Source organism: Pseudorca crassidens, chromosome 15 (genome assembly GCF_039906515.1).
Source record: "Pseudorca crassidens isolate mPseCra1 chromosome 15, mPseCra1.hap1, whole genome shotgun sequence".
Classification (NCBI taxonomy): Eukaryota; Metazoa; Chordata; class Mammalia; order Artiodactyla; family Delphinidae; genus Pseudorca; species Pseudorca crassidens.
The window spans coordinates 66,857,001-66,882,624 of record NC_090310.1 but is presented as its reverse complement, the minus strand read 5'-3'; the positions used below and the strand labels follow the sequence as shown (position 1 = coordinate 66,882,624).

The 25,624-nt window shown below is 51.1% G+C and overlaps 1 protein-coding gene across 4 annotated transcripts in view; it reads left to right on the top strand.

Moving 5' to 3' along the window:
- The window catches only part of MTCL2 (microtubule crosslinking factor 2), a 72,773-nt gene extending 48,874 nt beyond the window's left edge, over positions 1-23,899 (top strand). For 2 of the 4 annotated variants that reach the window (XM_067708058.1, XM_067708061.1), the window contains exons 9-15: positions 3,547-3,651; positions 4,639-4,806; positions 6,377-6,628; positions 8,167-8,238; positions 9,208-9,278; positions 10,849-12,199; positions 15,711-23,899. In XM_067708058.1, coding sequence (XP_067564159.1) covers positions 3,547-3,651; positions 4,639-4,806; positions 6,377-6,628; positions 8,167-8,238; positions 9,208-9,278; positions 10,849-12,199; positions 15,711-15,863 — 2,172 coding nt within the window. In that variant the 3' untranslated portion in view covers positions 15,864-23,899. Of the gene's footprint in view, positions 1-3,546; positions 3,652-4,638; positions 4,807-6,376; positions 6,629-8,166; positions 8,239-9,207; positions 9,279-10,848; positions 12,200-12,302; positions 13,618-15,710 lie in introns of those variants that run through there. The other 2 variants (XM_067708059.1, XM_067708060.1) reach the window with 2 other exon arrangements.
- Positions 23,900-25,624: the final 1,725 nt, after the last annotated feature.

Below are 25,624 nucleotides of genomic sequence, written 5' to 3'. Positions count from 1 at the left end.
TATAATTGCTTTACAATGGTGTGTTAGCTTCTGCTTTATAACAAAGTGAATCAGTTATACAATAACTTTTTTAAATTTTATTTTTTTATATTATAGTAAAATATATTGTACATAACATAAATTTTACCATTTTAACCATTTTTAAGTTTAGAGTTCACTGGCATTAAGTACATTCACATTGCTGTGTAACCATCACCACTGTCCATCTCCAGAACTCTTCATCTTGTAAAACTGAAACTCTTACCCATTCACTCCTTATTCCCCCCTCCGCCTGCCCTGGCAACCACTATTCAGCTCTCTGCTTGTATGAGTTTGACTTCATTAGATTCCACATATAAGTGAGATCTTGTAGTATTTCTCTTCCTGTCTCTGGCTTATTTTGCTTAGCATAATGTCTTCCAGGTTCATCCATGTCCATGTTGTCACAAATGGCAGGATTGCCTTCTTTTTTAAGACTGAATAATATTTCCTTGTATGTATCTATCACTTTTTCTTTACCCGTTCATTCATAGACACACACTTAGGTTGTTTCCATATCTTGGCTACTGTGAATAATGCCACAGTGAACATGGAGAGATCCAGATTTCATTTTCTTTGGATATATACCCACAAGTGGGATTGCTAGATCGTATGGGAGATCTATTTTTAATTTGGGGGGAAACTTCTATACTGTTTTCCATAGCTGAAGCCCACTTTTGGCTGCTAGGGAAGATGTTTCCCCCTCCACCAAAAAAAATGAATTGCTTTCAGGCCACGTAGCCTGATTTTAAATCAGGTTGTCTCAGGCAAACTCTCCATATTTGGTGAAAATCTTTCTAGCCATTTCAATGTACTGGGATAACAGAGAGAAACAGAAACTTACTTCAGGATAAAAATAAGGTGTAACCATAGAAAATAAAGTAATATACGTGCCTATAATAAATAGAAATATACATACTTACTGAGATAGACATGATAAGAAACATAACCACCCACATTGTAAAAAATACATATATACATAGATATAATGATATAAAGCCCATGTGTATAAAATACATATAAACAAGTACATAATAAAATACAGATAACCGTATAAATAACAAACTTGATGTACATTCATACTTTTAAAGAATATGTGTGTCCACGCATGTAGAATTAAAACTATATATATGAGGGCCTCCCTGGTGGCGCAGTAGTTGAGAGTCCGCCTGCCGATGCAGGGGACGCGGGTTCGCGCCCAGGTCTGGGAAGATCCCACATGCCTCGGAGCGGCTGGGCCCGTGAGCCATGGCCGCTGAGCCTGCGCTCCGCAACGGGAGGGGCCACAGCAGTGAGAGGCCCGCGTACCGCAAAAAAAAAAAAAAAAAAACTATATATATGAATGATAACCCTCATATATTGAGTATTTATAGTGTCGTGGGCACTGTGTTAAATGCTCTATTTGGATAATTGCATTTCACTTTTACACATACCCTATGATGTGGAAACGATTATTATCCCCATTCTACTGCAGATAAAGATCTTTGATTCCTTGTCCTCAATTCTGAAATCCAGAAGCTCTGAGAACTGTGTTTTGTTGGGTCTAACTCAGTTGGAAAATATTGACCTGACATTCATTTGGCAGCAGAACCTTTATTTACCCCATTTCCTATTAGTACTCACATGTTTGAAGGGGAAATATTGGTGTCCACGAGCATAGGGTATCTCACCAGACGGGGCTGTTTTACAATATACAGTGTAGGTACCATATCATCTTTCTAAATCCCGATTACTTCTGAATTCCAAGCACACCCGACCCAAAGAATTTCGGAGAAAGAATTGTGCACCTGTGTATACAGATAATACAGATAATCAAAAGTCAGTATGTTTAGATTCTGACCAGGGAGGGAACTGGGTATTTATTCACACAGGCCCTGCTCCACCCCACATATTTCCAGGCTCAGTGCCTGCCCTGAACCCCAGAAACCCTCTTCATTTGATTTCACCACACTCTCTTGGTTTTCCTTCCACCTCACTCGTTGCTCCTCCTCAGTCTCCTTGGCTGGACGCTTCCTTTTCTCCCTGAACTGACCCCTTAACGTCAACAGTCCTGAGGGCTCAGCCCTCAGGCCGCGTCTCTCCTTGACCTTCACCTGCCTCCTTGGGGAGCTTGTCCAGGCACTTGGCTTACATGGCCTTTCTTGCACATTGCCAATCTATCTAGAATCTACAGAATCTGACCCAGCTGCACTGCCTACCCCCTCACCACCCCCATCTGAGCCATCACCACTTCTTGCCTGGATTATCACCGTAGCCTCCTAGCTGGTCTCCCTGCCTCTGCCCTTGCACCCTTCTACCGAGCATCTTCTAGTCAAAGCAGGGAGGTACCAGGCCACGTGTACTCCACGTGGATGGTGCCCCCTGGTGTTGTGCAGTATGGAGCTCTGTGTATCTCAACACAGCAGCTAGAGTGATCTCGTAAAACTGAAAGCCAGGCCAGGGTCACTCCTCAGCACAGTCCTCCCCTGGCTCCCACGTCACCCAGAGTAGAAGCCGAAGTCCCTACAAAGCTTGTTCCACCGGCCTTGGTCCCCGTACCTCTCACTTCCTCCCTGGCTCTCTTGCTCTTCCTCAAATAGATGTGTTCCCATCTCAGGGCCTTTGCATTTGCTGTGACCTTAACCTGGAATTCTCAACCTGCACGTATTCACGTGGCTTATTTTTTTTACCTCCTTCAGGATTTTGCCCAAATATCACCTTCTCTCTAAGGCCTTCCTTGACCACCCAGTGCAGCACATCCTAGCTCCTCTCCCAGCTCTCTTTTTCTCCATAGCACTTATTATTATGGAACATTCCATATATTTAATGATGTTTCATGTATCAATATTTCACATATTTGTTTGTTTTCCTGCTACTGGAATGGAAGCTCAAGGGGACCAGGGCTTCTGTCTGTCTTGCTCACTGATGTATTCCCAGCTCTGAACATAGGGCCTGGTGCGTGGTAGATGTTCAATAAATATTTGTCAAATGAATGAATGAATGAATGAAATGAATAGTGAATGAGCACCCACTTCTTCTGCTTCACTCCCATCATAAACTAGACCCTGGTCTCCTGGGCTGGCTCTCGACTCCTGCCCAGAGTCCATCAACAGCAAACCCCTGTGCTCCCAGAAAGGGTCCCTTCTGCCCACCCAAGCCTCTGATTGCCCTTATCTATAATTATGAGGGTGCCTTGTGGCCCTTTATTCCAACCACAGTGCCTACCTTGACAGCATAGCTATTTCAGAGTAGCTCTCAGGGATGCCTCATGGTCCTTGGGGCAGAAGAGATGGTGTGGGGAGTAGAAGGGTCTGACTTTCCAGCTGTGCTCCTTGACCTGGACAGTGCCCAGGGCTCAAAGTTAAAATCTGGGAAATCAGTGCCCAGCTGGGGTACTTTTGGTCCATAAACCCCCTTTCTTTATTCCTGCCTGGCTGTGCAGCCCACTTTCTATCTGGGCCACTAGCCTGTATCCCCTCTCCCTGAGGGTCAGACCCCCCAGGCATGATGCCCTCCTACCCGCTATTGAGTGTGGTTTTTAAAAAACAGGTAAATAGCATGAAGGAGCTGTACCTGCTAATGGAGGAAGAAGAATTAAACGCCCAGCATTCTGATAACAAGACCTGCACGGGGGACAGCTGGACCCAAAACACGGTGCGTTCTCAGCCCATTTCCAGTCCTGCCCTGTCCATTTGTTCCTTTGTCTGTTTAGTGATCACATCTTGCTGCTTTCTGACCCCAGTCCTACACCAGGCACCGGAGTGGCAGAGGGTTATTGCTTGGTCACTGGCCCCAGATGCTCAGTGCTATGGGGTATGTAAGTCACCCCAGGGCAGTGACAGAGGGTCAGATGATGGACTGTGGAGTCTCAGGTGAGAGAGCAGTTAATTCTGTTTGGAGTATAGAGGATGGTATTACAGAGAAGGGGTCATAGGTGGTGGGTTTTGAAGGATGAATAGGAGCTTGCCTAATAGAGAATAGGGAAAAGGCCATTCGGTACCAAGAGAATTGTATATACAGAGATGTGGCAAGGTATTCTGAGTCTGGCTGCAGCTTGGGATGTGCATAGTGGGGGTAAGGACATCAGGCTTGAGTGAGTTGTATGAAGAAGGGCCTTGTGGCCTAGGATCAGGAACCATCAAATCAAGCCACGGGGTAGTATAGAGCAGTAGGGTCAGGCTCCCAGGGGCACCCACAGTAAGCTGGGTTATAGGTGGGAAACAGGTCATGGACCCAGGAGAGAAGACTGGGTCCAAGTCGTGCAGTCAGGGAGCTTCCATGGTTCAGACTCCCCATCTGGCCTACGGTGGGTCAGAGAAGGCAGATCTTGGGCAAGGAGAAAGACGGAGGCCTAGATGCTGCAGAGCCTCAGAGAAGCCAGGGCCCAGCTCAGATTTAGGTTGAATAATTGCTGTAACTACAGAATTTTGTGTTTTTGTGAGACTGGGTCATGTGTCAGTCTAAGAGGTGGCCAGGGCTGGGCTTGGTATGCCTGTTTTACGGGGAGATGACCCGAAGAGGTCGTGGGACTTGCCTGAGGCCTGGTAGAGCCCCAGGCTGGACTCTGGATGAGTTCCCAGCCCAGCCTCTCCTCCTTGCCGCTCCGAAAGCTCCTGACCCAGGCCTTGCCCCCATCTGCAGCCCAACGAGTACATCAAGACACTGGCCGACATGAAGGTGACACTGAAGGAGCTATGCTGGCTGCTTCGGGATGAACGCCGTGGTCTGACTGAGCTTCAGCAACAGTTTGCCAAGGCCAAGGCCACCTGGGAGACAGAGCGGGCAGAGCTCAAGAGCCATACTGCCCTGGTGAGTCTCCCACCTGTCAGAGACATCCCCCTCCTTGTTCCCCTCTCTGCGAAGGCCTCAGCTGTCAGACTGGGGAGGAGGATGGCCAAGCCATGCTCCTAGAAGCATAGGAACCCCTTCACTTACCTTGTGGCCCAGAGAGGGCAAGACACTTGCCTAGAGTCACACAGCAAGGGTACCAGAAACAGTGGGAACTGAAGGTCCCTGGGCTAGGGAAAGCAGGTGAGGGACTGGCAAAGGAGCCATGGGGACATCACAGGCGCCTCCGCCGCACCATGAGCTCACAGGTGAGGCCGGAACACTTAAATGCCTGTCTGCACCTGGAGACATCCTTCATCCTCACACCCAGACTTCTGCTGCCTGCTGTCCTCATAAGGATCCCCTTAGGCCCCTGCTACCTGACTCTGTTTTGCTCCCTCCACCCGAACTGGGGAACTCCCCTCCCTACAACTCAGATGATCAAAGGAGCCTTAACCAGGAGTCCTGGATATTTGGTCTTTGCTGTGTGCCTGGAGGCAAGGTGCTGCCCCCCACTCTGGCCGAGAAGTGAGGGGATGGGCTTCCTCCCGCTCAGAAAGAATGCTCTCACCACCCCAACCCCTACCCCACGCCAGAACTCTGCGGGGCCCAGCTTCCTCCCCGCTGCCCCTGCTGCAGTCTGCCCTCCCAGGTATCACGGGCCCCTCAGAGGTGGGTACCCTGATTATCTTTGTTGGGCAAGTGACAAAGCAGGCACAGAGGAGTTAAGCTTCTTTCCCAAGGTCACCCAGCTAGTCAGTGGCAGACCTGACCCTCACTCCCCAAACCTCTGCCCTCCTGGCTCCTCATGACCGTGATCCCACCTTCTTCCCAGTTCTCAGACTTCTGGCTTCCTGGTGCCACCGTTCTCTCCTCCCAACCCTCCCTGCTGATCTCACAGGTCCCGCCCCACCTGCACCTTCCACAGTGTCCCCTGCTCCCACTGCCCCCCCAACCCCAGGCGTTCCAGGTGTCCCTCCCGCCATGGGAACCTGACCACAGCTTGGGGGTGTGGGGTACATTGATTCTATAGATTGCACGTTTCCCTCCTGCACCCCAAGATTTGGGCCAAGACAGCCATCACGCTCAGGTGATTCCTGCCCACATTCTTTATGTGACTGTGCATGTCCCCCACTAACCGTAAACCCTGGTAAACATGGGTAAGTGTTGATGAAATATCATGAGAAGCAATAACTAGGAGCCTCTGCCATTCTGTAGCTATGTGACCAGGGACAAATAACCTCTGTGAACCTCTTCCTCCTCTGTAAAGTATCGACAATGGTGGTTATCTTGCTGAGTTTTCTTGAGGGCATAGATAATGCCTGAAAGGCCCTTAGCACAGAGCTTGGTGTGTAGAAGCCGTGCTACACAAGCCTTGACTGTGAGAAACGTTTAGTTCTAACTGAGGAGGTCAGTGGAGGTTCCTGGGTGAGGGGTCCTCTGAGGAGAGCACCCTCCCCCTGCCCCCTGCTGGTGCCCGGGGAGGGACGAGGGAGGGCAGAGAGGAGGGTCCTCCTGGTGCCAGCCACCCGGGTTGCTCTTCTTTCTGCAGATGGAGCTGAAGGCTGGGAAGGGGGCTGGAGATCGGATAGGGCCCGACTGGAAGGCAGCCCTGCAGAGGGAACGGGAGGAACAGCAGCACCTCCTGGCTGAGTCCTACAGTGCAGTCATGGAGCTGACACGGCAGCTGCAGATCAGTGAGCACAACTGGGGCCAGGAGAAGCTGCAGCTGGTGGAGCGGCTTCAGGGTGAGAAGCAGCAGGTGGAGCAGCAGGTAAAGGAGCTGCAGAATCGCCTGAGCCAGGTGAGGTCTGTCCCAGCCCAAGATGGCTTAAGCCACAAGGGGGAAGTTGCTATAGGCACAGACCAGGGGGAAGACTCCTTCAGGTAGAGATGGATCTGTATGCTCAGAGACTGCAGTAGGGACCAGGCCTTCCTCTCTGCCAGGCTCACAGGCTTGCTTTCCTCTGTGTTTTATTCTGAAGCAAGCCGTTCTCAAATATGGCCTCTGTTAGTGTTGTATTCATATCCTCACAGCTTAGCAGTTTCAATGGAAAGAGTTTTCCTTTTCCACAGGGCTCTGATCTGCCAGGTTTCCCATGAAAATTAGAGTCCTCTGACCAAAAGGGGGAAATAGGAAAAACAATCATTGACCATTACAACCCCACTACAGTTAACATGCACCTATCTTATCAAGCTGCTATGCTCCACTGTGACTTTTTCCTTTGTTTATTTTTTATTGCAATTGTATAAGTCAGGACTTCATGTTTATATAAGACTCAAATATTACAAAAGCATACTCCAACCCACTCCCTCCCTTTCTTGCTGTTTAAATTTACATTCAGGGCTTCCCTGGTGGCACAGTGGTTGAGAATCTGCCTGCTAATGCAGGGGACACGGGTTCGAGCCCTGGTCTGGGAAGATCCCACATGCCACGGAGCAACTAGGCCCATGAGCCACAACTACTGAGCCTGCGCGTCTGGAGCCTGCGCTCCACAACAAGAGAGACCGCGATAGTGAGAGGCCCGCGCGCCGCGATGAAGAGTGGCCCCCACTTGCCACAACTAGAGAAAGCCCTTGCACAGAAATGAAGACCCAACACAGCCAAAAATAAATAAATTAATTAATTAAATAAAAGCCAAGCATTTGAAGCCCTTTTAAAAAAAAGGGGAGGGGGCTTCCCTGGTGGCGCAGTGGTTGAGAGTCCGCCTGCCGATGCAGGGGACACAGGTTCGTGCCCCGTCCGGGAAGGTCCCACATGCCGCGGAGCAGGCCATGAGCCATGGCCGCTGAGCCCACGCGTCCGGAGCCTGTGCTCCGCAACGGGAGAGGCCACAACAGTGAGAGGCCGTGTACCGCAAAAAAAAAAAAAAAAAAAAATTTACATTCAGAGATTTTTTGTAAATCATTAATTGAATCCTAATATACATATTATTTACACTTTGCCTCTTTCATAGAGAGCTGTTCATGACAGATGCAGAGGCCACTCTCATTCAGTTTAATTGCTGCTTAGCATACCTAGGTGGAGATACCACTCTGATGTCATTCAGCTGCTGATGTAGCTGTTACAGGCATTGTGGCGTGAATTAACATGGTAATAACAACTATTACCGTGCTTGATATAATGACGCTTATAAAGATGCCTGTAAGTGGTTGGTTTCCTGATCATTTGTCAAACCCACTCCGTTGGTTCAGAGCTGCTGCCCACTGGGAAGGTGGCTCTGAGTCCATGATCTGGGTCATCTGGGCTGCAGAGTGGAGCCTGGGGAATGGCCCTGCGCAGAATAGGGCCCTGCTCACCGTCTCTGCCTGCACGTGACTGTCTTCTTTACTCTTGCCCAGCTGCAGAAGTCTGCTGACCCTTGGGTCCTGAAGCACTCGGATCTGGAGAAGCAGGACAACAGCTGGAAAGAGGTGAGTGGGGTGGCAGGCGGCCCATGTGCTGTGCTGCTGGCTACACTGGAAAGTCTCTCACTTGTGGGGAATGTGACAAGGAGGATGCTAATCCTGTCCCACAGGTCACACACCCTCACGCCCTTGGGCTTCTCAATCCTGAGGTCTCTACTTCATGGTTCCAGCCTTGGGACCTGTCAAGAGCCCCCTGTTAGCTCCGTCCTTCCATGCCTGGGACAAAGGCTAGGTGTTTCTCTGTGTTTCAGTTGTGGCTTTCTCAAAAGCAGAGCCTCCAAAGAGCTGTGTGATCCTGGGCAAGTCACTCTCCCTCTCTGGGCCCCAGTTGCCTCATTGGTAAAATGAGAATCACTTTCTCTGCCTTAGCCCAGCCCTGGTTGTGGAGATCAATCAGTGAAGTTTGCTTCTAAGCCTCAGGTGCACTGTCCATATAGCCACACACTGAGTAACCAAAGAGTGAACATATGAGCCCTTGCTCATGATAGCCTGAGGAAGCAATAAAAGCCAATTCTGGGGAACTGAAGCAGGAGAGGATTTCATTAGGGGCTCAAAAGGGATGGTGATGCAAGGTCAGAAAACTGGTGCAGGTCTCTGAACCAGGGTGGGGCAAACCCCAAGCAGGACCTCAGGTCACTGCTTTCACCTTCAGCTGAGCAGCGACTACTGGGTGCTTTGTTGCTGCCACTACATTCAGAATACGTTCTAAATAGAGTCTCTTTCCTTGGGTTCCCTCTTGGACCGCCGATTGGCCATGCCTGCATCACGTACCTATGTGTGTGTGGAGAGGGGGTAGGTGCACTGTAGCCAGAAACTGACCAATGGGCATTCTGGATCAGTGCTGACATCACTCCTGCTCTACAAGAGGAGACTCATGCGTGGGGCTCGGGGCCAGCTCCCACCCAGACCCCCTGTTACCTTCCCTCTGTGTGCTAGTGGCCAGACTGACCCTTTCCTGTCTCTCTTCTATGGCAGACACACAGTGAGAAGATCCACAACAAGGAGGCTGTTTCTGAAGCTGAGCTTGGGGGAACCGGCTTGAAGAGGTGCTAGCAGCCCCTCCCCATGCTCCACTCTGCAGCCCCTCCCCCTGCTCTGCCCCCAGCCCCACCCTGCAGGCTGCCCTGCCCCTTTGCCTCTCTTCTCTTCCTCTGCCCTGCGCACCCACCACTGCACCTCAGCTGAATTGGGAGAACACTGGGATATGGTTGCTAAAGATTTTTTTTTTTTTTTTGATGTGGACCATTTTTTTAGTCTTTATTGAATTTGTTACAATAGTGCTTTTTGTTACAATAGTGTTACAATAGTGCTTCTGTTTTATGTTGTGGTTTTTTGGCCGCGAGGCAGGTGGGATCTTAGCTCCCTGACCAGGGATTGAACCCACACCCCCTGCATTGGAGGGTGAAGCCTTAACCCCTGGACCACCAGGGAAGTCCCCTGGGATCTGGTTTTTATGAACCCCAAGCCACTTAGGAGCTGGGAAAGTTTGGGTGATGGAAACTGTAGCCTGTGCTTTTTTTGATTCTGGGCGTGGAAAACTGGGGCCCCGGAATATCCTAGCTGGGAAAGAAACTGTTTAGCTCCTCTTGGAGTTCTTCCTGTCTCTGGAGTTGGGAGAGTCCAGCTGGACATCTATTCCTGGGACTAGTGAGCAGCATCCTCTGGGCCCAGCCCTGTGCTATAGCCAGGAAAACCCCTAGGGCTATCAGGACCGTGTCTCCACCATTAGGAAACCATTATGAAAAGATTCAGGGTAACGGAACCTCCCAGGGGCCGGGCCCCAGGATAGGAGGGTGGCTCTGGAGTGGTAGTGTGGGACTTGCATTCCAGCACTGTCATTTCTAGCTCTGTGCCCTTGGGCTATACTTCCCATTTCTACCTACTGGGATAACAGGAATTGCCCCCTTGAGTTGTCGGAGGACTGAATGGTCTGACGTGTGCAATGTTGTCACGTAGGCCTGGCACTTACAGTCATCAGGCAGTGCACGTGCCAGGTCTGGGCTGGAGATTAAATGGCGTCCTAGATTGGGCTCCCTCAAAAGTAAACGTTGAGGCAAGGATTTAAGTGCAAATGGTATATTTGGGAGGGGATTCCAGGAAAAGCCTGGAAGTGAGACAGGGTAGGGAAGGCACCATAAAGGAGGTATTATCAACCAGGATACACGTGGGCAAGTGGGTCAGCTTCACAGCATCTCTGGGAGCCAGAGCTGAACATTAGTTCTCCCACCTGGGGCACAGGGAGGCTGGAACCAAGCCACCAAACCCCACTCATTGTTTGTTGAGGGCTGTGTCTAGGGCCATAAACTATGTGAATGTCTAGCTTCCTGTGGGTGGAGGCCAAGTGTGCTCCTGCAGACAGAAAAAAGCCCTCCAGTGGAGAACAGCAGGTGCTCAGAGATGCAGTGCTGCGTGTGTAGGTGTGAGTGTGGAGGGGATGAGGGGCAGGGCACCTACAGCGTCTTCCACAAGAGGTGAGCAGGACCGTCATGGTCCGTCTCCCCACTGCCCCACCGTCCCCTGCCCGCGAAGTGCACGGACCAGGGAGGAAGACCAGAGTACCTGCTCCGCATGAGGCATCTTCCACTAACTCTGCCCTTTCTCCTCTGCGCTTCCCAGGACCAAATCTGTTTCCTCCATGTCAGAGTTTGAAAGTCTGCTGGACTGTTCCCCGTACCTCGCAGGGGAAGCCGCCCGGGGCAAGAAGCTGCCCAACAGCCCTGCCTTTGCTTTTGTGGGCCCCCAGCCAGTGGACCCGGAGAAGGCTGCCCCGGAACAGCCAGGGCTCTCTCCACGTGACAGCAACCGCCTGGGTGCCCTGGGCTGCCAGGAGCCAGCAGGGAAGCAGATGCAGCGCAGCTACACGGCTCCCGACAAGACGGGCATCCGCGTCTACTACAGCCCCCCGGTGGCCCGGCGCCTGGGCGTCCCCGTGGTCCATGACAGGGAGGGCAAGATCATCATCGAGCCTGGCTTCCTCTTCACCACAGCCAAGCCCAAAGAGTCCGCCGAGGAGGACGGGCTGGCGGAAAGCTCCTACAGCCGCTGGCTCTGCAACTTCTCCCGGCAGCGCCTGGACGGGGGCTCCGGGGGCGGCCCCTCGGCGGCCGGGCCCGGCTTCCCAGCGGCCCTGCATGACTTTGAGATGTCGGGCAACATGAGCGACGACATGAAGGAGATCACCAACTGCGTGCGCCAGGCCATGCGCTCGGGCTCGCTGGAGCGGAAGGTGAAGAGCACGTCCAGCCAGACGGTGGGCCTGGCCAGCGTGGGCACGCAGACAATCCGCACGGTCAGCGTGGGCCTGCAGACTGACCCGCCCCGCAGCAGCCTGCACGGCAAGAGCTGGTCACCCCGCAGCTCCTCGCTGGTGTCCGTGCGCAGCAAGCAGATCTCCTCCTCCCTGGACAAGGTGCACTCGCGCATCGAGCGGCCGTGCTGCTCGCCCAAGTATGGCTCGCCCAAGCTCCAGCGGCGGTCCGTGTCCAAGCTGGACGGGGCCAAGGACCGCAGCCTGTGGAACCTGCACCAGGGCAAGCAGAACGGCTCGGCCTGGGCCCGCTCCACCACCACGCGGGACAGCCCCGTGCTGAGGAACATCAACGATGGGCTGTCCAGCCTATTCAGCGTGGTGGAACACTCGGGGAGCACCGAGTCCGTCTGGAAACTGGGCGTGTCCGAGGCCCGGGCCAAGCCCGAGCCTCCCAAATACGGCATCGTGCAGGAGTTCTTCCGCAACGTGTGTGGCCGGGCGCCAAGCCCCACGTCCGTACCCGGGGAGGAGGGCGCCAAGAAGCTAGAGCCCATCTCCCCCGCCAGCTACCACCAGCCGGAGGGCATGGCCAGGATTCTGAACAAGAAGGCGGCCAAGTCAGGCGGCAGCGAGGAGGCCAGGCTTTCCATGCTCCCCCAGATGGGGAAGGATGGGGTCCCTCGTGATGGAGACGGAGCCACGGTCCTTCCCAATGAGGTAGGTGGGTGGGGTCTGCCCTTTTTCTTGGGAGGTGAGATTGGCTTATAAGTTCCCACTCTTGGTTTTCAAACTCAGGCATGTGGTTTGTGTATTTCAAAAGGTCCTTGTGCTGCTCTGGGATGGGGGTTGGAAGGCCCCAGACCTGGAACAGCAGACCTGATGGACACACAGTGTGAATACAAGAGACTGGTGAGCATGGTGACATTCCCACCTGCTTTGCCACCACACCCCAGACATTGCCAGCATCCCCTGCAGGGAAGAGGCATTGCCGCTCACTGCCCTCCTGCTACCCAGTGGTGTGCGGGAGCCAGCTCCTTTGGTTCATGAGAGCCAATCGTGTACATCTCTGTGTTTAGTGATGTCACCTTAGTACCTTGCGATCGGCCACCAGGGGAGGATTTACTCCTTGAAAATTAGAAATACTGCATGGGAGGATTTACTCTGTGAAAATTGGAAATGCTGCAAATCAGGGCTTCTCCTCTTACTCCTGGGAAACTAGTCATTAAACATGTACCAGCACACCACTGCCCTCACCGAGACTGTATCCCTAAGTGCTTCCATTTTCTCTGGGACTGTTTTGCTGCTCACCCCACTCCTGATACCAATTTCAGATTTAGTTAGGGATCATGTGCATGTTAGTAAAACGACGCATGTAAGTTAGCTTTGCAGAAAGGGAAATTGCAGAGGATCTCACGGAACCCAAGGGCAGGGACCCAAAGGCCCCAGTGGCTGCTCTGTCTCCCTCTCCTCTCTCCTGAGCTTCATTTTCTCTGATGTCCTCTTCCTCCCTCTGTCTCTGTTATATTTGAATATGGTCCAGGTGGGCTCTGCCTACTCTGCTTTTGTAACATCTTCCAGTTCCAGCACCTAAGGGAGACTGACTCAAATCCCTCTGTCCCCATTCCACATTTCAGGAAGAAACTGACTAGTGTAACTTGAGTCCAGTGTAACCCCCTTGGTCCAGTCAGCTGTGGTCAGGGGTGGTATCATGGTCTGCAGTGCACAGAGTGAAGGAGGGTTGTAGGTGGGGGCACAGAGAGGTGGCATGGGGTGGGATTGACCCATGTGATTTGTACATATTGTATGTTTAGCTAGTTTCTAGTTTTTCCCTATTACACGTAATGCTGTGGTGAACATCTTGACACAAAAGCATTTTTCCGTATTGCAGATTATTTCCTTACGTTTGAGTTGCAGAAATGGGATTCCAGAATAAAAGACTGTAAATTGTTAAAGGTATTTGATAAATGTTGCTAAATTGTCTTTCCAAAGACTTTGCTTAATTTCTAGAACCCCCAGGAGTGTATGGTGAGTGCCTTACCTCCCTATACTCTCTGGCTGCATTTAAAAAAAAAAAAAACCTTTTAAATATTCATTCCTCTTTTTTTAACTTAAGAAAACCCTTTGTGAGGTTAATATACATACTGAGCATATTGTAAGAATATGGCTTATTGAATTCTCACAAACTGAACACACCCATTGTATTAGAGTTCTCCAGAGAAACAAAACCAATAGGCTTTGTGGTTATGTGTGTGTGTGTGTGTGTGTGTGTGTGTGTGTGTGTGTGTGTGTGCGCGTGGAGAGAGAGAGAGAGAGGGGAGGGGGGGGAGAGAGAGAGAGAGAGAGAGAGAGAGAGGAGAGAGAGAGAGAGGAGAGAGAAGAGAGAGAGAGAGAGAGAGAGAGATTTATATTGCAAGCTGAAGACCCAGGAAAGCCAATGGTTTAGTTCCTAAGTCCAAAAGTCTGAGAACCAGAAGAGCCAATGGTATAGCTCCAGTGCAGCATATGTAGCTGATATAGTTCCGATCTAAAGGTCATCAGGAAGGAAGAATTCTTTCTTACTCAGGGGGAGTCAGCCTTTGTGGTCTTTCAGTACATTGACTGATTGGATGAGGCCCACCCGCATTAGAGAGAGCCATCTGCTTTACTCAATCTACTGGTTTAAATGTTACTGTCTTCCAAAAGCATCCTTGCAGAGGCACCCAGGATAATATTTGACCAAATATCTGGACCTGTGGCCCAGTCAAGCTGACACGTGAAATTAATCATCACACGCACATAACCACACCTACATAAAGAAACAGAGGTACAAAGCTGGGCGTACTTTGAATGTTGGTTTCACAGTTGATCCAGATGTTTTTCAGTATGTAAAATGTGCTTATTACCTGTTGACCCAGTAGTTCTCCTAGGAACGTAGCCTATGGAAATATTCACAGAGGTGGATACGTGTGTAAAGAAGTGTATTGCATTATTAATAAAAATTGCTAAGATTTATTGAATACTTAATAGGCGCTATCAAATGCTTCACATATACCTTATGTGACCCTCACAGCAACTTTGACAAAGGTATCACATCCCTCATCTAAGAGCAGGAAAAATCAAGGCTCAAAGAGGTTAAATAACTTATCCAAGTTCACATAGCTGGTAGACAGTTGGGCTGGGAATTGAACCAAGCAATTGAGTTTTACAGCAGCACTTTTTTTTTTCGAAGTATAGTTGCTGTACAATATTATGTAAGTTACAAGTGTGTAATATAGTGATTCATAATTTTTAAAGGATATAGTCCATTTATGGTTACTATAAAGTATTGGCTATATTCCCTGTGCTGTAAAACATGTCCTTGTACAATAGCTTATTTTATACCTGATAGTTTGTACCTCTTAATCCCCTACCTCTATATTGCCCCTCCCCGCTTCCCTCTCACCGCTGGTAACCACTAGTTTGTTCTCTATATACGTGGGTCTGCTTCTTTTTTGTTACATTCACGAGTTTGTTGTAATTTTTAGATTCCACATACAAATGATATCCTACAGTATTTGTCTTTCTCTATCTAACTTATTTCACCCAGCATAATGCCCTCCAGGTCTATCCATGTTACTGCAAATGGCAAAATCTCATTCTTTTTTTATGGCTGAGTAGTATTCTATTGTAGATATATACCACATCTTCTTTATCCATTCATCTGTTGATGGACACTTAGGTTTTGGCAATTGTAAATAATGTACACAGCACTTTTAACCATTATCCCTGTGTGTTGCTAACAGTAAAAAAAAATTAGAAACTACCTAATATCCACATAGAAAATGCATTGGATAAATAAATCAAGCTACTTCCATGCAGTGGAATAGTATGTGGCCATTAAAAAGAAGGAGATCTGGACATACATGACAAAAAAGGGTTCATGTTTTGCAATTACAGAATAAGCTGTAGGGGTTGAAATCATTTGGGTAAATGCATGTGAGCAATGTTTTGAGAATTTATCTTTCATGGACAATGTCTACTTTCTTCTCTGTATATTCCAGAATTTATTACCTTCTGGAAGATTCTTTATGAGCATTCATTACTGTTCTAATGGGAGAAAATAATTTTTAAAAATTGGTCCGGAGAGGGGCTACAGCCCCTGGGAACTGGTCCCTGGGCACAGCTGAGTCCAGATTCCTTGCCTGGCCACCCAGTCCCTGGGTGGGCAGTGCCTCCTGGCTCCTCCCGACTTCTTCCTCCCTCCTCCCAGGATGCCGTGTGTGACTGTAGCACCCAGTCTCTCGCCTCCTGCTTCGCCCGGCCATCCCGCTCTGCCGTCCGCCACTCTCCTTCCAAGTGCAGGCTGCACCCTTCGGAGTGCGCCTGGGGTGGGGAGGAGAGGGCCGCCCCTCCCAGTGAGTGACAGAGCAGCCGAGCTCCCCACCTCAACCAGCCCAGTCCCTGGACAGCCAAAGGGAACCCGCGGAGAGGAGACGAGGTGAGGGCCCGCGCCCCCTGCATCTCTCGCCCAGGAGGGACAGCAGCTGCACCACCGCCGCAGAAGAGCTTTCCCATCCAGGTAAAGCGGGGCCTCCTGCTGACTGCTGGGTGGCGATCTCTGACTTCCCAGGGGAAGGCAGCGAGTGGGAGAAAGACCAAAGCTGGGCTTCAGAAGCAGCTCCAGAAAGATCCCTTGGGAGCTGATCCGTTGGGAGCTGATCCCTGGGTCATAAGGGAGAGCCTTGCCTGGTTCTAGCCACACCCACTTCTCAGAAGAGCCAAGGAAAGGATACACTTCCGGCCATGCCCCTCAGGGAAAAGGGCTCACAGAGACATTCCCTGCCAACCACATCCCTCTTCACGGGGAGGAAACACCAATGAGAAGAACAGGCTTTGCTCTAGGGCTCAACCTCGGGTCCTTGGTGGAGCTGAAATGGGCGTCACGCCGTCCGTTTCTTCCCTCCACCGCCTCCTCCTCCCAGCCCTGCTGCTCTGGATTGCTATGGCTCTAGGGGATATGAGAGGGCGGTAACCAGGGTCAAGTATCTGCTTGGAATCCTGGAGCCCTGGATCTCCCTGTAGCTTGGGTGCAGCAAGGACTAGAAGATGAGGGGCTCAGGGCTGGAGAGCCACTGGAACTGCCTTTCTTCCCAAGGTGACCTGGGGGGCCCCAACCTTCCCAGGAGACTCCTTGAGGACAGAAATAGGTAAAGTCCATCTCAAGACCTGGTGCACAGATAAATAAATGCCTAATTGCCCACTGCCTTGATCGCTGGGGTCTCTTTCCCTGGCACCCTGGAGGGGCACCGCATCTCCACTGTGATTACATCCTGCAGCTGGTGGAGGGCAAAGACGTTCCCAGTAAGAGACTCCCAGATGGCCAGGTCAGGCCAAGGAGCATTCCGAGAGGCCAGTGCCCCAGGACGTGGCAATAGACTGGGGCCTGGAAACATATTTCTTGCCTCGGGTGTTTATTTGAATTTTTCTTACTATAAATATTTAAGGTGGTTTTACTTTATTTTAATAATTTAACTTACCCCAAAGCCCCTAAGGTAATTTATTGGAGGTTGATACATGTACTCTCGCCACTGGGACAATGCAAGGCTTTAACACGATGGACAGGCGCAGGGTCCCCTGTGTGGATGAGGCAACTCAGCAGCCGAGCTCTGGTCTCCAGGTCAGCTTTGGAGGGCCCCACAGCGAAGCTGGAGCCCTGCAGCCTGCTCCCCCAAAACTGCTGACCCTTTGGCCTCAGAGCACCCCTTTACACTCAACACCCGGTACTTGCCCAGCCCCCAGACGTGAGTCTGTACATGCTCACAGCCAGGGTGGAGGGCTGGACCGCTTCCCAAACATTTTCCATTTTTTCTCATCTTCCTCCCTCCCTCTGAAACCTTTTTTGTTTCGATGAGTCAAACACGGATGTCTAAGGCTTTATCAAGAGCATGGAGATCTCTCCAAGTTCCCCAAGTGAGAACTCACAGGAAAACAGGACTGAACTTCAAGAATGTTGTTTATTGCAGCTTTGCACATCGATCTGAGAGTGTCTGCCAGCCTGCCTCAGTTCTCACCAGCCTGCCAGCTTTTTCACCAGCCTCTCTCCTTAGCCTTATGGGCTCTCCCGGCTCGCCTCCCAGCCCCAGCTCCACTGCCCGCCCTTCCCCATGTCCCATGTGAGCTGCCTGAGCCATCGGATGGATTGCACCGTGGCTCACTGCAGTGTGGTGATGGGGGAGGGATACTCAGATGGCCTCCCCCTTGGTGCCAGTGAACCTGTTTTGTTTACACACATCTGCCTGTAACGGGCTGGGGGCTCAGAGTGGAAACACCAGGATAGAGTGGCTTATCTGTGAATTTGCCATTAGGAAGACAAAAAGCCAGCAGCGTGGCCAATTTGCCCCCAGGACTCAGGAGATGCCTCTGCGCTCCCACCTACCAGCTGCCGGTCTTGCCCTTTCTGGGGCACCTGGACCAGTTACCCAAATTCCTTCATCGCCATTCCCTATCGGTAGAACTTGGGGCTACGTTGGTGCAAGCAGCCACTTCCTCATACCATAGCGACCTGTGTGGGCAGAGCAGGCAGGCTGATGGAGCCATGGGCCAATCCCCTCTAGGAAGACACTGCTCCCACCCAAGAGGTCAGGGGGCCCCTCCGAGGTTATCTCCAAGTGAGGGGATTCACACAAGGCCACAAGCCACCAGAGGCCTCTGGCATTTCCCAGAGCTGCAGAGGGCCAGGGAGGCTGTGCTTCTAGCCTTGGGGAGAAATCCTCGTGAGACCTGAACCCTGCGGACCGCTCAGCCTTACCGTCGTTCTCATCCAAGATTGTCCTTGCGTTCTCATTGTCTTAGAGCATGGCCACCCAGACCTCAGCCAGTGTCCGAGACCCCAGAGCTTGGTTTTCAATAAAGTCCCAGTTTCTGCTTCCTGCATGCCACTGTGCAAGGTCACTCATCACTGTTCCTACAGAAGCCTCTGGACGAGGGGCTTGATGGGGTTGAAAATGTTACGTGTAAATATTGGTTTGGTTTGATTTTTAGCATTTTAATTAGTAACGGTTGTGTTTTCTTTTTTGGGGTGGGGGGTCGGTTTGTAAAAACTCTCTACTCTTTTGGAATGTAATTTCTAAGTTTGTTTCTTCAAATGCCTTTTTAAGTCTTGGTAACATTCCCAAAGCAGAAAACTGCCTGGCGCTCTGTGGGGACTCCCCTGGAGCATTGGGTCCCAGGAAGGAACACTGCCCTTTCCCCCTTTCTTCCCCTTCCTGCTGCCCCTTACCTTTTCACTCCTAGCAGCTTCTTCTTCCTTCCCTTCCTCCTCCTCCTCTATCCTTCTTTTTCCTTTCCCCATCTCTATTCTCTGCAGCCAAAGTCCCAAGGAACCCTGGGGTCCCAGTTCCCTACAGACCCCTGGGTTTGGATCCATTGTGTTGGCACCAGTTCGTTGAGGGGAAATGGGAGACCAGTTGGCATGGTTGACCCCAGACTGGACGATCTTGTGTTTCTTATGTCTGACCTCTTCCCAGAGCCAAATTAAACCCTCCTGGGGGCAATGATGTCTGTATTTGAAATGAATGTCAAACCACTTTGGCACATCAGTGGTCCCTAGATCCTGCATGCACAAAGCATCAGTATCCAAGTCCCCGTCACCCTGGCAGCCCTTCCCCCCACTCTCCCCCCCCCCCCCCGCTAATTCTTTCCCCACCAAAGGCTGACCAATTGTAAAAACTCCTCCAAGAGGTCTTGCTCAAAATGGCCCCTCCCCTTGGTCCCCCCCAGGGACGCTCCTCTACCAGCTGCTCTCCCAGGTGACAAAGTTGAGGACCCAAGACTTGACCCTCTTATACCCTAATTGCCACATGGCTCCCTCGTGCCTGCCCCCATGCACCTTTCATGGTTTCGTCACCCGGCCTGTTCTCCTCTTGCCCATCCAACTGCCAGGCCCTTCCTCCCTCTCCTCTCCCATCTAGAATGTCCTCCCCACCCTAGCTTTGCCAGCCTTCCAGCCCCACCAGCATCACCTTCCCCCGACCCCGTACACCCCCCCTAGAGCACATTGCTATTTAGAAATTGCTTCCCCATGCCACATCTCCTTCAGACTTCTAAGGGCCAACTCTGGGAGGCAACCTTGGTAGGATAGGGGTTAGTGCTCCCATTTTACAGATGACAAAACTGAAGTGCAGGTCTCATCCCTGAGTCACCTAACTGGGAAGTCATCAAGTTTAGACTAGAACTTGGGTCCACTGGATCCCCCAGCCCAACACTGTCCTGCTTGCTGTGTCAACCCACTGCCCCACTGGAGGCTTTGTGTGGGTATAGGACACCGAGAATATGCCACTGCCCAACCCAGACATAAAACCAGTCCACTCTGAATCACTGGACCCGTGTGTCCCAGAGGGTGGTGTGGGGACCCCCTGCATCAGAATCCTCTTAGGCATGTCCAAAATGCAGCTTCCTGGGACCCGCTTCAGCCTCTGGGCCAGGAATCTGCGTATCTAACGAATTCCCAGGGAGATCCTGAGTACCAGTGGCCACACCATTGATGTTCACAGCCCTGACCGTTAGGCCATCTTTTTTTAACCAGATAACCATGATGTTATATCTTAAAAAGAGCACTGAGCTGGTAATTAGGGGGCCTGGTCCTCAAGCCAGCTCTGATTTGGGTTAATTATGCTGAGAATTTCCAAAAAGCACTGGAGGCAATTTACAGTCTTAGTCATAAGGATCAGTAAGACAACAGAAAAAAAGAAAGTCAGGAACTTCCTTGGCGGTTCAGTGGTTAAGACTCTGTGCTTCCACGGAAGAGGTTACGGGTTCGATCCCTGGTAGGGGAACTAAGATCCCGAATGCCTCACGGCGCAGCCAAAAAAAAAAAAGTACAAAGAAAGTCAAAAAGCAAGAGGAATGATCATTCCCCAAATCTATCTGACATGATTCCCATAATCCTGCAATTAAATTTTACTCTTGAGTTTCCTGGCAGCCACAGTAAAAAGGGAAGCACATCACGGTAAAAAGGGAAGCATGTCATCATCCAGTCATGGGATGTAACCATAGTTGCCCCAGCAGACAAACTCTTCTGCTGCTAATTTCAAGCATGTGTCCTTCCTTCAAAGTCCACTAAGCCGGTTGCAGTGTGAACCTAAGATGCAAGGATGGTTTCTATTTTTAAAATAATAATAAACGGCCACCAACTTGAATGGCCTTGGCCCCGGAGCATGTGGCTAGTCTGTACCTCAGTTCTTCCAGCTGCAAAGTGGGAGAATGTCCTTGCATGGCTGTGCTGAGGACCAAATACAGTACTGTGCCTGGGAATCTGCCTGGGAAAACATAAGGTTCTACACCCATGGGAAGTGGTCCGATCACACTCATTGTCCCCACACCAGCCTCCTGGTGCCCTGGCCCTAGGGGTGATACACCCCTCACTAGTCTTAGTGAATAGAAAGAAAAATAAACTGGACCTACCCCCTCACTTTTTTTAAAATTGTGGCAAAACATACATAAGACATAGCCATTTTTAAGTGGCTTTAAATACGTTCACAATGTTGTGTTGATACAACCATTACCACTCTCCACTTCCAGAACTTTTTATCATCCCAAGCTGAAACTCTATACCCACTAAACAATAACGCCCCATCCCTCTCCCCCAGCCCCTGTAACCTCTGTTCTACTTTCTGTGTCTATGAATTTGCCTAGTCTAAGCACCTCATATAAGTGGAATCATACATACAGTGTTTGTCTTTTTGTGTCGAACCCCCTCACTTTTTTGGATGAGGAATCAGGCCCAGAGAAGGGACAGAGTGTCTCACCCAAGGTCAGACAGCAGGTTAAAGGCAGAATCAGGACCAGAACCCAGGCTTCCTGACTCCCATCAGGTTCTGCATCCCCAGTGGTGAGACACCCCCCACCTACCATTCCGTGGTCTTGGTTGAACCCCTTCCTCTCTCTGGGCTGTATGTTCGCTCCCCACTGCCCACCCATCCTCTCTTTTAATATCTTCCTCCGAAGCTTCCCCTCATCCTGCCTCCTCTTCTCCAGCCGATTCCCACCAGCAGACTGAGTGGCCCTGACCCATGGCCAGGTTTTCCTCTTCTGAGCCTCAGGCTTCCTTGTAGCACCCATGCCTCAGCCCTCCCAGAACGGCCTCCCCGGCTCCACTCGTCTCCCGTGGATTTCCCTGTAACCTCAGCAACTCCCTCCCTGCGCCCTCAGCCTCACATTCCCATCCTCCCATGTCTGTGGTCTCCCAACTCCGGAGGTTTGCTTTCAGATCTGGTTGTATTCCCTGGGTTCTGTTTTATTTTGTGTTTCCTTACACCAAAGGGGGAACCTTTCCCCAATGCCTCAGGCTGGGCTTGGCCTCAGTGACCACCACCCCCAAGCCCAGAAAGACATCCCCCCATCCCACCCTTGAGCCCCATTTTCTTCTGTCCACAGCCTCCCGGCAAGACCCCAACACTCTCCACTGGGAATTGGGGGGGAACTTGGATCCCCCATTTTGGCCTCCTCTGCCCTGCCCTGTCCCACATGGCCTTGTTTGGAAAGTAGGTACAGCCTAGCTTGGGTTCTTCTCTCCCTGGCCATCCGTCCATCTGTCTGTCCATTTGACATTCCCCATACTCTCCACTCTCCCCTGGGCCTCACAGCCTCTGGGACAGCTTGCCCTTGGCAGAACCTGTAGCCCACCCTGGCACTACCCCTTACCCCTCCCAATAGTGTTTGCGGTTTGCAAAGTCCACAGACCCAAGAACGGAAGGGGACTGGTGACATGATGCTGGGCCTGAGTCGCCTGCCCAGGGCTCTTCCCCGCCCCTCCTGCACTCTTCTTGGACCCTACCTTGTGTATCCCATCAGCCCTACTCCACTCCCTTCCTGCCCTTCACCAGCCCCCTGGACCCCAGGGTCTAAGGAAAGGAGCTTTGGTTTCCCCTAAGCATCCTTGAAGGGCCGAAGTCGTCAGGGCTTGGCCACCTTGTCACTCTCCATTCTGATACCACTCAAACTGCTCCCATGAAAAGGAACCTCAGCCAGGAGTCTGGAGACCTGGCCCAGGAGATGTCTTAACTTCTCTGTGTTTGTCTGGTTGTATGATTTTATGATAAGCACGAGGATGGTCCTTAGGGCCCCAGAGCACCCCTCATGTTTTGGAGTCCTGCATCACCATCCTCTCTCCACTGGGCCCTGGTATCCTGGCTCCTCTCTCAGCTCCGCCGCTGATCTCTGTGCCTTAGTTTACTTCTCCGCACAGGGGGCTCACCACAAGTCTGTGCCCAGCAGCTTCCCAGATATCTTGGTGCCTCTAAGGCAGGGCCTTGCCAGCTGTGGCCCAGCTCCCGGGCACTGTCTTGGGGCACCAGGTTGCTGAGGATGTTGCCTGGAGGTTCTCAAAGAAGCGGGAGCAACACCTGGGCACTTGATAGACATGCAAAGTATTGGGCCCACTCAAGACCTATGGAACAGAACCTTGGGTGGGGGCGGGGGTGGCCAGCAAGCTGGGGGGGGGGTTAACAAGCCCTCCAGGTGATTCTGATATACACAGGAGTTTGCCACCTGCTGACCTAGACCAGCAAATAGTGTGGCCTGGTGAGGGACTGAGGCTGGCCCTGACCAGGAACAGGAAACACCAACCTCATCTGGACTCCTGAGAGATTGCGAACCCTCCCTGCCCCTACCCAAAGCAAAACAAAACTATGTTCTCCTCTTCCTGGAAACTGGAGGGCTGGCAGAAGGCATACGTTTTTCCTTTCCCTGCCCCTGGCTTGGTTCCAGTCCTACCCACTTCTCCTACTTGTCTGGGTTTTACAAGAGATTGTGTAGGGTTGTGCCAGCTGGGCAGCAGGTGGGCATCCTGGGGTGGGGGGGGCGGGAGACAAAAGACCGTGAGACCGTTTATCCCTTGGAAACCTCACCATAGGCTTATGGCTTCTCTTCAAATGGAAAGAAACAACTCCTCAAAGGAAGACTCCTAAATCCCCAGCCAGTTCCTTCTCCTCTCACCTCTCACCTCTAGGGACACCTTGTAGACAAGGCCAAAAAGCAGCTCCAACCCCCAGCGGCTGGGGAAGAGAGCCAGAAGCTGTCCCTCCTCCTCCTCCTGGCCTCCCTCCCCAAACCCCACCAATACTGTGAAGCCCCCTTTCTGACCATCCTGGTTTCCTGGTGTGGACCCTGCAGCTGTGGGCCCTAAGGGTTCCCCAGGGAAAGGCCTTTGGGAGGGAAGGGACTAAGGGCATCCTTGGGCCAAACTGTCCACCTCTCCTGTCCGCTGTTTCTCCTCCCCACTCCTGTCTTCAGAAGGCTCTTTCCCAGGATGGATTGGGTGCTAGGACAACCATGGTCCAATCCGCCAGCTCTCCTTGCCCCCGTGTCTTATTTCAGACATGAGAATAACTGTACAGTGTAAACTTACAAAGCGTTTTTAATGGTTGTAGATTGGAAATAAAGTATGTCATATGAACAGTTTCCATGGACTTGGCCTCTTCTCTGATTTCTCATTTTGGGTGGGTGGGGTGCTCAGCAGATTTGAAACTTGAGTCTACCCCACACCCAGCTGCCTGGGAAGGAAGGAGCCCTGGGAATGCCACAGCCAGCTGGCTGGTTTGGGGGTCACTTGGGAGGAGCCACCAGGGGTTCCTGGCTACTGACTGCTGACACCTCAGAGTCTCCCATGAAGGGTGGTATGACCACTGAGAAATAAATGCAGAGTCATCAAAAATGGAATTGAGGGAATTCCCTGGAGCTCCATTGGTTAGGACTCCGCACATCCACTGCAGGGGGCATGGGTTTGAATCCCTGGTCAGGGAACTAGGATCCTGCAAACCTCACAGTGTGGCCAAAAAAAAAAGGAATTGAAACTTTCTACAAAAGACTTTCAAAAATTTATCATAAAAAAAGGACATGGATTAATTATCTATTACAGTAGAATTAATTATCCCCAAACGTTTATTATATCACAGATGCTGTGGGTCAGGAATTCGGGAGCTGAGTAGTTCTGACTCAGGGTCTCCTGAGGGTGCAGTCAAGTGTCAATCAGGCTGCAATCATGTGAAGGCGTGATTGGGGCTGGAAGATCCACAAGGTGGCTCACTCATGCCTGGCAAGTCAGTGTTGGCAAGAGACCTCAGTTCCTCCCCAGGTGGCCCTCTCCATATGGCTGCTTGAGCATCCTCACAACATGGCAGCTGGCTTCCCCCAGAGCAAGTGATATATGGAAAAAGAGGGTAGAAGCTACAATGTCTTTTATGACTAAGCCTTGAAAATCATACACTGTCATTTCTGCAGTATCTTATTGCTTATACAGATTAGCCCTATTCCTTGTGGGAGAGGATTATACAAGGGTATGAAGACCAGGAAGTGGGGAACATTAGGGGCATCTTGGAAGCCAGCAACCACATGAAAATTATACAGATCTCTTCTTTTTTGAGGGCCTAACAATAGCCAGGCCTGTGCTAGGCATTGAGGATAACAATATATGGACCTGAAAAACAGGAAAGCAAATGTCAATGGCCAGGGGGAGCCCAGGGTGCTCAGGGAGCTGGGAGGAATCAGCAAAGGCTGCAGAGAGACATCTGAACTGATACCTAAGCTTGAGAGGACCAGATGAAGGAGATGGTGGTGTGTCGTAGGCAGGAGACGGAAAGGACATGTCCCAGGTGGAGGGAACGGCATGTGTGAAAGCCTAGGAGAAAGAAGAGCAGAACTGGGGAACGGAAAGAAGTCACTGGCGTGATGAAAGAGGCTGGGTCAGATCACAGAGGGCCTTAGGAGGGAAGGGGTGTCCACATCCTGTGGACAGTAGGGAGCCACATAAGAACTGAAAGCAGAGAAGGGACATAGAGGATGTACTGGGTCTGGATTCCATGAAGCAGTAGACCCACTGTGCCCCAGGAGGGCCAGTTCTGGCTGTGTTCTGTTCTTGGGATATTGACAAGCGAGTAGTAATTGAAGGAGCAGGGTGAGCAGAGAAGGAACGGGGCTCTAGAAAGTGATATTCAAGGAATAAAGAGCAAACCTCTGCTTTCAGATGTCTGTTGGTAGCCAACATGCTGGAACCACATGGTGGAAATTTCAGGAAGGCAGATTTCTGCCTACCACCAGAAAACTTTTCCAAGGACCACAGCTGCTATAGAAGGATGATCACAGTCACGTTCCAGCTGTTGCTCACCAACCCTTCTTTCAGTTTCTGTG